Source organism: Neopsephotus bourkii, unplaced genomic scaffold (assembly GCF_033783945.1).
Source record: "Neopsephotus bourkii isolate Nb327-2 ecotype Australia unplaced genomic scaffold, CSIRO-AGI_Nbou_v1 NB_272, whole genome shotgun sequence".
In the NCBI taxonomy this organism is placed as follows: domain Eukaryota; kingdom Metazoa; phylum Chordata; class Aves; order Psittaciformes; family Psittacidae; genus Neopsephotus; species Neopsephotus bourkii.
Window position 1 is genome coordinate 11,630,623 of NW_026900781.1, and position 12,406 is coordinate 11,643,028.

At 41.6% G+C, this 12,406-nt stretch overlaps 1 protein-coding gene across 11 annotated transcripts in view; it reads left to right on the top strand.

Annotated features, from left to right (window-relative positions):
- DUSP22 (dual specificity phosphatase 22) overlaps positions 1-12,041 on the top strand; it is a 42,654-nt gene extending 30,613 nt beyond the window's left edge. For all 11 annotated transcript variants that reach the window (XM_061346598.1, XM_061346603.1, XM_061346599.1 and 8 more), the window contains 3 exons: positions 3,762-3,836; positions 5,342-5,513; positions 8,235-12,041. In XM_061346598.1, coding sequence (XP_061202582.1) covers positions 3,762-3,836; positions 5,342-5,513; positions 8,235-8,420 — 433 coding nt within the window. In that variant the 3' untranslated portion in view covers positions 8,421-12,041. The remainder of the gene's footprint in view (positions 1-3,761; positions 3,837-5,341; positions 5,514-8,234) is intronic.
- Positions 12,042-12,406: the final 365 nt, after the last annotated feature.

The window sequence follows — 12,406 nt, forward strand, 5'->3', positions numbered from 1 at the left end:
AGAACCTGTTGCTAAAACATTAATTCTATAGAAATGAAATCTTCCCTTCCTGCCCTGTTCCAGCTAATTGTCTTAGGCTACATATTTCTAAAGGACTAACTTCCGATGGTCAGGCTGTTAGTGGTGATAATATAGAAGCCAGATGACCTATGAAGAAAAATTTAGGTGGATCTTTGTTGCATTTACATAGAATCACAGAATAGTTAGGGTTGGAAAGGACCTTGAGATCATCTAGCTCCAACCCCCCTGCTATGGGCAGGGACACCTCACACTAAACCATCGCTAAAGGAAAGATGCTTCTTCCTATCTGATTTGGATGCTTTCTTTTTAACCTGTATAACATTCATAGAAGTCTGATTAGCAACAAATGAACATGCATATCTGGTCTCATAGCTGCCCTCAGCCTAGTTTTGGATTATCCAGCTTGCTAATGTGTAAGTTAGGTAACTTTTACAATGTGCTGGTAGGGGGACTCCACTGGTGGTTCTTCCTGTGGTATTTTCCCACTGTGAAGATGATGCTGTTCAGGACCCAGCTTTAAGCCTGGAGATGCAAAAGCAAGATATCATGTAATAAATTGTCTTGAAGTAACTGTGCAGTCCAACAAATAGGCTGCAAATCAACACATTTGTCAAGTGCTTTCCTGTTACAGATAATAATCAACTGTTTTGCGGTTAGTGTAAGACGCCATTCTTCTTTGTGTCTGGCACTTGCCACGCAGATGACTGGTCCTTAATCTTAGTTTTCGTGTAAATATGGTTTGTACCATAACTGTGAAAATTAGTTTAGGTAACTGTGTCTCCTGGAGGCAGCAGGGACCCTGATACCATAGGGGTGTGGAGGAATATGTGTCTCTTACTCTCTGACTCAAAGTGAGGAGGGGCTGTGGTTCTGCAGAGCAGCACTAATTCTGAGCTTGGCTATTTCTCTTCTCTTTTTCATGAATACCCGAAACACGCTTGGCAGTGTTTCACCAGTAAGGAAGGTGAATAAAGCTGAGTGAATGGAGTTTACTACTAGCTATATTTAGTACCTTGCAAAGGTGTTATGCTCATTTGCAGGTATTTTTCAAACCAGAGCATTGAAGGGTTTAACCAAAACTTGTGCTAGACTATAGAAGTGAATTCACTGGTGCTTGGAGCTACGCTGTTGGCCAGATTTTCTAGAAAGAGAAAGGAAGGGTGCATGGGAAGAGTAGGATGTTGTCCCTAGCCAAGTTTCATCTGACTGAATCCATTCAATCTTAGATAAGAGCTCCTTCATTGTGCAATAGCAACGCCTCTTGGACACACAGCCCAATGTGTTGTTTGTTCTCTGAGTTTATGTGAAGCTTCTTGTGCCCCTCTCACAGATCTGAGTGCCATGATTTGTTAGAACTTAGCCACTGAAAATGTGTGGATTGGCTGTCTGAGTAGAAATGCAGATTAGTCTGTCTTACGTGCTCAGATGGTTTCTTGAACAACAAAATTCTGAGTTGACAAGTTGTCCGAAAGCTTGGGATTTCACTGTGCCGTGAGGTTTTCCAAAAAATTGACTTAGGTCTTTTCCAACTGTATTTTCCATATTGTATCTAGTGATGTAAGAGCTGCTTTGGAGAGAGAGTCCTGGCCTTTGGGATCCTTCTTTTTTGGATGTTCAAACTTAGATGTTATTGCCTTTGCAAGTTCCACAGGCACTGTCACTCTGTTGCATCACTGTTGTCCTCCTTCAAGTCTTGAGTTTTTATAGTATCAGCAGCTGCACTGTTGGGCAAGAAGGGAAGCTTCCCTTTATGTGGGTATTCCTGATTTTTATGTGGCTACTGGTGCTGGGCTGAGGTTTTTTTTTCTTTTACTCTTGTGGTATAATATTCACCCTGAGAGGGGAAACATCTTGAATACAGGACGTTGTGTTTCATGGGTGTTGAGTGCAGTGTGCTTTCAGGTTCATTTTTGCCCGTAAGCCTGGTATTGATTACCCCTTAAGAAGCTCTTTCCTCTGTGTCGCACACATTACTACTGTTTGCAAGCTTAAATTGCAGGAGCACTCAAAGACTACAGTGAACACCAGCTCTTTTGAACAGGAGGTGCTGCTTGTACCTGTGAGTAATTGCAGGCTGCCCCAAAGGCTTTGCAGTCTGAAAGCCAGAGGCAGGGCAAACAAATGGGGACTGGGTTGCTAAGAGGTGGTGCTTCAGATTTACTGAGGTAATAACAGCTGCCCACTTCCTTTCCCTCGGAGTTGCCCCACTAAAAATGAAGAGGCATAATAAGTAAAGGATAATAAGAGTAAAAACCTTAAGGTTTATAAACTGAGTCTTTAGCTTCTCCACATTCCCTCCTCAGCTGCTTAAAAAAAATAGGTAGGCTATAGGCAGGGGTTGGCTGACACCCTGAGTAAGGGCAGGCAGAGGGGTACTGCAGTCTGAGGTGCTAAGACTGGAAGAAGATGAGGAAGACAGGGCTTGAATTGAGTAGTTTTTCATAGCAAGGACAAAAGGGAGAGATTTCATGTTGCAAAGAAGAAAGTAGTAACATTTAGATGTGTCCTAGTACATGGTTTGAAGGAGAAGGTGAAGTCAAAGTTAAGCGTAAGTTTGGGTAGTGAGTGCCTCTTTGGGAGAGAGTATACCTTGAGAACTGTTCATGTAGTCATGCTGAGTTTAATCTGACACCTGAGCGTTCACAGAATCATAGAATTGTTACGGTTGGAAAGGACCTTAAGACCATCTAGTTTCAACTCCCCTGCCATGGGCAGGGACACCTCACACTAAACCTTGTCACCCAAGGCTCTGTCCAACCTGGCCTTGAGCACTGTCAGGGATGGAGCATTCACAACTTCCCTGGGCAACCTATTCTAGTGCCTCACTACCCTTACAGTAAAGAACTACTTCCTTATATCCAATCTAAACTTCCCCTGTTTAAGTTTTAACCCATTACCCCTTGTTCTGTCACTACAGTCCCTAATGAAGAGTCCATCCCCAGCATCCCTATGTGCCCCCTTCAGATACTAGAAGGCTGCTATGAGGTCTCCACGCAGCCTTCTCTTCTCCAGGCTGAACAGCCCCAACTTTCTCTCAGCCGATCTTCATATGGGAGGTGCTCCAGTCCCCTGATCATCCTCGTGGCCCTTCTCTGGACTTGTTCCAACAGTTCCATGTCCTTTTTATGTTGAGGACACCAGAACTGCACACAATACTCCAAGTGAGGTATCACAAGAGCAGAATAAAGGGGCAGGATCACCTCCTTCGACCTGCTGGTCACGCTCCTTTTGATGCAGCCCAGGATACGGTTGGCTTTCTGGGCTGCAAGCGCACACTGAAGCTGGCTCATGTTCATTTTCTCATTGACCAACACCCCCAAGTCCTCCTCCGCAGGGCTGCTCTGAATCTCTTCTCTGCCCAGCCTGTAGCTGTGCCTGGTATTGCTCTGACCCAGGTGTAGGACCTTGCACTTGGCATTTGTAAAGACATGCAACATCAAGTTACTCGTTTTAAGGAGGAGTAAAACTCTGAAATACAGACCTGACAGTCATCAGAATAAAGCATTAGTGTTTATCACATCATATTGCCTAAGATTACCAGTTTCTTCAGATACAGTGGAGAGTAACTGTACCAGTGAGTTTTGAGTTTCATTTGCAGACACTAACTTTTACTTTGTAAGACCTGTATTCAGTTCAAAATTCTAGAAACAGCATTCAGTGAGCTTTCGGATACATTTCTCTCTTTCTAAGTAGTGATTTTACTAAATAGAGCACTTTCTTTATTTTGCTTCTGTTTTCAGGGCAAGGCATTTCAGAGAGAGCATCAAATTTATTCATGAGTGCCGGCTTAGAGGTGAAGGCTGCCTAGTTCATTGGTACGTATACCACTTCTTAAGGGTTTCTTTACCTTAATTTGGATGTTCATCATTTTAACTAGTTAGTGTTCATCTCCATTTTATAGCAAAATCCTTTTGGACAGAGAAGCCCCCTTTATTTGAAGTGGCCTAGAAGATTTACAAATGCTGTTAAAGCCTCATGCTAGGACTTTTGAGTCACTGGGGTGGGCAGCTGCCTGGAGATAAAAGGAGCCCAAGAAATTGTTCTTGAGCTTCTCATCAAACCTTGTTGTAGGATTGATTTGACTTACGCATTGACTAGAGACATACTATTTATTTCTCGTTATTTTAATCATTGTTTCTAAATGTGATTTCCATAATTCCAATTTAGTTTCTGTAACAGCTATTTTGCTGACTTCCGAATTGTTAAAAAGAAATTCCTCTGAACAGAAATTGCCTTTTTTTTTTTTTTTTTTTCTTTTAACCTTTACACTGCTGAAGCATTCAGATATTGCATTTGTTAATGGCAAGTCTCTCATTGGAGAGATGCTCCTGGGACAGTAGAAAGTAGAAAAGGAAATCCCGCCCTGTTTTTTTTCTTGCTCTCTGCTACTGGTTGTAGTCTTTATGCTGTATGTCCAAGTGACATATCTGAGTCTGTATCTGGAATCAGAGTCATCTTGTGATATGAACACTGGACTTATACACAGATCCTGAGCATAAACCCCCAGTTTGCTACAGACTCATGATAGGGCTGTGCATGAGTCATTTGGTCAGTGTCCATGTATGTAAAACAGGGATAATTAACCTGAATTCTGTTAGAGTTTTAAAAACCACATATTTAAATTTGTGAAGCATTTCAAAAGCATAAACAATTCTTTAAATGTCAAGTGAAAGAGTCTGGTACAGATGTAACTCAAACATATTCTTTATACTTACAATAGTAATAGTTGGGAATTTTTTGTCCAGCACTATCAGACTATTCATAGTGAACGTTTATTACTTTATCCCAGTGTTTCATCTGGTGAAACTGGAATCCTGAGAGTTGAAGTTGCACACTGCATGGCTAGCAGAAAGAGGAAAAGAACTCGAGCAACCAGACATGTACTTCAGCAGTTCAGTTAAAGTTCATTTCAGCCCAATGAAATGGAAGCCTTTGTTTGTAAGGAAGAGGGAACAGTCTTACTTTGCTGCTCTGATCTATATAAGCAGAAGAAAGTGGGTGACTGACTTCTAGATTACCGAAAACCAAATTAACTTGGAACTGTGCACTGTCCCCTGTTTTAAAGAAGACTTCATACTTATTTCTTCCTTTGCAGTGTCATACAAGTTACTATTCAGAACCCCCATTCTTGATCTTGTCATAATTTGTTCTGATACATTTTAAAAAGCATCACCAAAACCCTTTAAGTCAAACATTGCAATATTTCTTCCTTATGGCAAGCAGCACAGCAGTCTGCTGTGATGTTGGGAAGTGATGTTTTTAACTGTGATAGATGAAGTACAGCACTACTTCAATTTATTACGCCATCTTTTTCATGCAGCCTTGCAGGTGTCTCCAGGAGTGTGACATTAGTGGTTGCCTACATCATGACCATCACAGACTTTGGCTGGGAAGATGCACTGTCGGTTGTTCGCGCAGCAAGATCATGTGCCAATCCTAACATGGGCTTCCAGAGGCAGCTACAGGACTTTGAAAAACATGATGTTGATCAGGTAAATGAACTGCAAACAAATGAGCTGTGAAACACAACCCCAAGTCAGATCCTAGGCTACTTCCCATTATTTTGTGGTCTGGGTGGCTTATCTGACTCCCTGTTTTTGCTTTGAGAGAGTGGCTTCATGGCCAAGCCTGCTCCACAGGGGGGGTGCAGGTAGAACTGAAGGTGTCAGGGAATTGTAGATGAGAGAAGAGATGAAGCACAACATCTAAACACCTCCTGCCCAGCTGTGCTCTCAATGCAGTGATTGCTGCATGTGTGCTAAGACAATACATGACTGACACCTTCAGAGAGGTAAAAATGAATTGCTCAGAACGCAGCAGAATAACTAGCCTGTAAGTGCCAGCTGCATGGAAATAGTGGGTTTCCCCTCAACAAATTCATTTGGAATAGCAAGCAGGAAAGAAATCATAATCAGAAATCTTTGCTATCTAGGAGTTAAACTAGGTTTTCATTATGATGCACTTGTCATGTTCTTCTTAACTTCTGTGGCTGGGACTTCATAAATTTTCTGATGTGTAGAACAGTCTCAAACATGACCCTTTGTTTGTTTTCTTTTCTTACCCTTGGAAGGCTTTGTAGGACTAGGGGAATTGAGGGAACAGTAAGAATGAGTGACAGAGTCCGATGAGACAGAGTGGTTTTCATAATACAAAGACTAGTTTCTTACCCTTAAAAAGCACATCCCACGCAAAAGACCTGCTCCCTGTGGGTGATCTGTAACTTCCACTTATGTTAAGAATCTACTCTGCCGTCCTCTATTTTCCGTTGCTCAGCATGTTGCTGTTCGCTGGACTTTTATGCCTATCACGCTAATTAAAAATCAACAACAGAGGCAAACCAAAATCGGAAGGCAAAATACATGAGCAAAGGATGTTGTTTTCATTTTTAATTCCATGCCTGTCATTCTGCTGCAGAGAGCTCAGAGTTTAGAAATTACCATTTGTTTTGCATGATGCAGTTGCAACTGTAAATATTCGTGTGTTTTTGTTAATATTTAACTGAATGTTTCCTGGATCGTTTGGGACTGGTGTAAATGGTAAAGTAACTGATTTTTAAGAGACAGAAGTCAGAGGGGACTTTCCAGGCTTGTCTCCTTCCTCCCTTACAGTCATTTCTGCTCTAATTGGTCTGGGCTAACAGCAATGACAATTAAGGCTATATGCAAATAGCCTGATAAAGACAGTAACGTCTCTTCTGGTTTGTTGGTGTGTTTTTTTTCATCCACCATGGACGACACATTCTGCCTTTTTTTACTGAGGGGGAGGCAGTAGATTGCAAAAAGCAATATCCACCTGTAGTCACTGGCTGGGCTGTAGTTTCCTACTGTCTCTTAACAGCAACCACATCCTTAGCAGGTGTCTGTTTACATACCTGATTTCAGTGGAATAATGCCATCTGCCATGGGTGTGAACTTTTTTCTGATTTCACTAGCATGGGTGTTTTGCTGTGACACTACAGGGTGGTATCCGGTGAGGTTTCTGGAATGGGGTCCTCTAGATATCAGTCTTACAGGAAGGGATTCAGTCACTAAGGTTGCAACATGGTTTGGACCAATTCCAAACTTCCATGTGGTAGTCTGAGGCTTCAGATTTGACTCAGGACATTATGATCATTTAGAAATGGGAGGGAGTAACTATACTGAGTTCTTGTCACCCAGTGTAAATTATCTCTATGGATAAAGCTGTCCATAAGCCCCAAACAGAACAAGGCTATGAAAGCTAAGGCTTCAAAAATTAATACTGTCCCCACTGGAACCACCTGGTTGGGGTCTCTGTCTACTTGCTGCTTCTGCAGAAAAGAGCAACGAGATTGTTAGTGGACTAAAATTCATCAACTGGCAAAAAAAATACAGAGGAGGATGTGATAAATGCCTAAAAAGTTGAGTGGAATAGAGAAAGTGAACAGGTTTGGTTTCCACTCTTCTCTCTAATGTGAGATGGAGTTACCAATTGGCAGGTCCCAGTCAAGGAAAAGGGGAGGGGGTTTTACACAATATGTACTTACAGAGCTTGTTGGCATCCAGATACCTTACGTTAAAAAATTTGTGGATTCAAAAAGTAATCTTATGGCAGAAAAATTCATTTGTTGCTGTCAAACACGGAGAATAGTGCCTCAGCCTCTGAAAGTACCTGAGCTGAAAATTGCTGGAAGCTGAGGAAATGGTTAGGAAAAAGGGTCACAGCATTATTGCCCTGCCATCACCTGATTCTTTCTTCAGTATTTAAATCTGACTGCTTGTACCAGGATACAGAGCTGGGCTGACCTTCAACTGGACCTGGTACTTCTGTTACCATGAACCACATTCAGTCATTTATGGCAGTAATATAGAGTACTATTCTATAGCTTTTAAAGCTCCTGTATTAGCTTCCATGCTAATTCATCTGATTGTGTATGCAACAGGAGGAGGGTGCTTTTAAATCCATACGTCCTTGCCTAGTAGGTGTTCCTTACTCTGTATTTCTCCAGTCAGCCAAGCTGTTGTGGATGTGTATCATTTTTAGGGGATATAAGGGATCTCAGTAATTTCAAATGTGTGTTCCTATGCCAAAGTATTCTGTGGTGTTGTTGAGGGACATGCAGTATTTGGAGAGTTTTTCTTTAAACTACTTGTGTTCTTAAAGACTGTCAATTCTGTAGGACAGGAGAGAGTATTGCTTCTTCAGTCTCATGTTACTGTCTCATCATATTGTATATGTATGTTCAATTTCTGCAGTTCAGGCAGTGGCTGAAAGAAGAATATGGGGAAAACTCTTCTCAGGATCTGCAAGAAGCCAAAAATCTTCTGACTAAATATAAAGAGCAGGCAGAGTTGCAGCAGAGTACTGGAGGAAGACAGTGGAATAACAACTTCTCATCTGTGCAGTCTCTCTCATACAGTAACTACACAACAGAGACCTAATTGTAGCGGGTTGATTTTCTTTTCTTTCTACCTTTGAAAAACATCTTGCCATAATTTCCATCCCATCTTCAGGACTCTCAGCAGTAATCCTGCAAACAACTGATTTGTTGAAAGCTTCTTGATGAAAATATTGCATTATGTGTGTGTGTATGAGTGTGTTTCACACAGTTTTGTAATATGGGCAGGATCAAGCTCTCTGTATGCCCAGGGACATGATCCAGTTACTGTGGCTGATCCAGTCAGCCAGCCACAGCTAGTATCTATCGCCTTAGGCCCACATTGCCTGGCATTTGCTGTGAGGTTAGCTCAACTCCTTTCGTTGGAGGGTAGCAAAGGGCTCTGAGAGATGAAGTCTGGTGATTCAGGCTGTGACAGTTTGATGTCTCTGCACTATTAATGTGGCAAAGATATTATTGCACCTGGACAACTCAAGTCTGTCTCTGCTGTTCCAGTTCACAGTCCATTGACAAGTAATACTGTGGAGGTGGGCTTGAACTTGAATGCTAGGCTGCAAACTGGAGTAGGTGAGATATGGGTACATGTACCTTTCTACCAACAGTAGCATCTAGGAGAGAAGTGGGACAGACAGCTCTGACTAATAACGTCTTCAACTGCCACAGTTGTACTTGCTTCAATGCACGTGAGACAGAGTTGTTGGTAGAACTGCCACAGACTTAAGAGCACCAAGACTTACCACAGCTCAGCTGATGTGCAGTGATTTAAGCCGTAGTCCCTTGATTGAGCATCTTGTCTCCCAACATAAGCTTCTCTGGAGAATAGTTTATCTGGTCTCCAGTGCTGCTGAACTTCATTCCCTGTGGAACACGTGCCTCTTCAACACACGCCCCTGCGCACATGATAACGTGTCTCCAAAGAGTGGGCTCGGTGTGAGCACGAGCACCTGTTTTTCTTTGCTTGTGCTGTGGTTTGCTCTTTGACTTCAGCTACCTCAAAAATGCTGTTCTTGTCATTGTGGTTGTAAATGCAACCTTGAAAATTGCCTTGTGTAATCTTAATCTGACACTGAGTGAAGTAAGTGGGTGCGTGTGTGTGCGAGAGTGTGAGTGTGCATGTATATTCCACAAATGTCTGTATTTGAGGAGTTCACTGTTTTCTTTCAAAACTGCCCATATTTCTGACTGGTTTAAAAATTGAGTTGTTTGAATTCAACTTTCTGCCATGTTAACACCACTATATATTTTGCTGTGATCAGATTTGAGGAATGCATTTGTAAAATATGTGTTAAACTAGGTTAAAACTAGGGGCCATGCTCTGCTCTTGGCAACATTGTGTGTTTCTGGAATAGAGCCATTGCCTGACTCAAGTGTATTCTAAGACTGTAATTTCAAACATGTCTCCAGGGATGCTGGACAGCATATTGACTTCTGATGGTGTAATGGGGGGGTAGCACTGATGCCAAGACAGTGATTTCTTGTCTTTGACTCAGAGGTTGGAAGGCCTATTTTTTTTTTTGAAGATTTCAGAAAATAAAAAAGTACTTCCCAAACAGCCAGGATAGAAAAACAAAACCAAACCCCTCATTTGTTTAAATGTGGTGTATATCATGCTAAAACCTATGCACTGAGCAAGAAGCAGTTGGCACGCTAAATAGACTGTTGTCTCTTTCAAATTGTTCATATTTTGACCTCCCATCCCTTCACAAGATTAGTCTTCATGTGATTTCCTGCTTGCTTTGCGTGGCAGTAAATTCTTTGGGTGGGAGCAAGGCTGTTGGGGTCAAATAAACTCTGGCTGTTCAGTATCTGTTGCCAAGTATGTTCCAAAAAATGTTATGGCTTATGAAATATGCATCTTGCATATCAATAGTTGTCAAAAAGGAAAAAAAAGGGAATGGGATGGAACTGACCTGACCATTTGTTTCATGTGAGTCCAAGGCCTGCATCAGGGTTTTCATTGCACTAACTGCTCTAAGTGTACTGAACACAAGAGCAGGATAATCATGTCTGTGTTGCAGTAAGAGATGCTATTACATTTGGAAAGGTGCTGGAATTGACTTTGTTTTCAAGCTTGTAGCTAAATGAATGATTACCTACTTAGTATATCCAGCAACTGCTCTGTGTTTGCTTGGTAAGAGTAGCCTTTTGCTCTTGAAGATGTTGATCTCCAAATAATTGGCTGTCCAGGAATTCCAGCACAGCAGTGCCCATGTTGGCAGTCACCTCTGTGCTCTGAGGGCTGATGTAGTAATTGGAAATGACTTTGCTCGGTAACAGGGTCTGACATGTGTTGATGATTCTAGTCCATTTGTTCAACCCTCTACTCATAATAGGATATGTAGTGCAACTGCAGCCTGTCCCCAGAGGGCAGCTTTGCCAGAAGCATTCTGCTTGTGCTCTTGCAGGTATCTAGTCAGTCCATTCTGTAGCTGACTGACAACACTGTGTATTCCATAACGCTTGTGGCACTCTTGTCCTTGCAGTAGTAAGCTTTGTGAGTGCTGGTAGGTTGGCAATTGTTTTTTTCTGTTGCGACAAATGCAAGGTAGAATGGGAGACATCTGTTAATGTTTGTGTGTCTGATTATTCTGCACCAGATTTTTTAAAATAGCTTGGTTATTCCCAAAGAATCAGTCTCACAAACAGAATTTTTTTAGAGCTGAATTTGGCTTTAGGGCCATATAGCCACATCTGTGTATATTATGCTGCAGCTTGAAAGCCGATACAGGGTAAAGAAGGAGGATGGAGGGAGTGCCATATTGTCAGTAAGTGGAAGCGCTCCTCTCTTTTCAAAAGACAGAAGAGGCCTTTTTTGTACTCTCTTGCTCACTATTTAGTGGTTTATGTACTGCATACTGCATTTAAGAGTGGTAAAAGAGCAAGAGCAGTCTAAGAAAATTTGAATCTGGTTTGTCCATGTGGAGCAAAATGATAGTTCACACCTTTATTAGCACAAGGTGCAGAAAGGAGAGTAGCTACAGTTCCCACCTTGGCCTGTTAGAAAGGGAGAGGAGCTAACACAAACTGAGAACATGACATGATTTGTCTTCCAACTAGTCTTTCAGTGGCAGTTTGTAGGACATTTCCAGCTATCTGGAACATGACTAGACCCCATCCATCTCGTAGTAGTTGGCCTTTGTCGTGTAGATGATACATTGTTTTGTTTATGTACTTCAAAACACTGTCCTCATTTTATTGTTCACTGGAAAATATATAAAGTTTATAACACCTTATTGAATATCCAGGTTTTAAATGTAAAAGTGATTTTTGGGGGGCTAAACTTGATATCCACGTGTGATTACAAGCAAATGTTTAGTGTTATAGGATGTAGGTAACAGGTTAAATGCATTAGTATTTATTACCCTGATTTTTAACCTGGAAAGAGTTGCTTCCTTACTTTTTGTGGTTGAGTCTGAAGATTTGGCAAATCATATCTCTGCTTTTTAAGAAGGACACTGGTTGCTGTAGTGGCCACTGCCTGTAAAGAAGTCAGTGAAAAATTACAGTAATTAATTCAGCTGGTCTAAGAACTCTCAACCTGGTAAGCTTCTTGATTCTCTGTCTTCCTGGGCATCTTCGCGAAGCCTTGATTGCTTTTTCCAAATGTTTGTATTTAATACGTTATACAATTTTTTTATAAATAAAATTAAATGTTAACAGCTGATCTGCTGCGTATTTCTTGAAACCACTAACAGCGTCCGGAAGGCTTCTGGTCACTGTTTGTATCCCTGCAGGTACAGTAAGAGTACAAAACTAACTCATTTGGGTGGTTAGATTACTTTTTTTCTCCTGCACACAGACTACTTGACACTTCCCCTCTCTCCACAAAGTTCTTCCATGTGAGTTCAAGGATCTGCAGCATAAGCATCTCTTGATAGTAGTCCCACAAGAGTCTGTTGCATGTTGTGCTCTCACTTGTTGCTGGCCTATCACTGTGACACTGGGTATGTGATGAATCCAAATTTTTTATTCTTTTAAAATGCCTTCTTTGCTATAGCACACTGCTTTAGGGCCTAATTATCCGTGAAA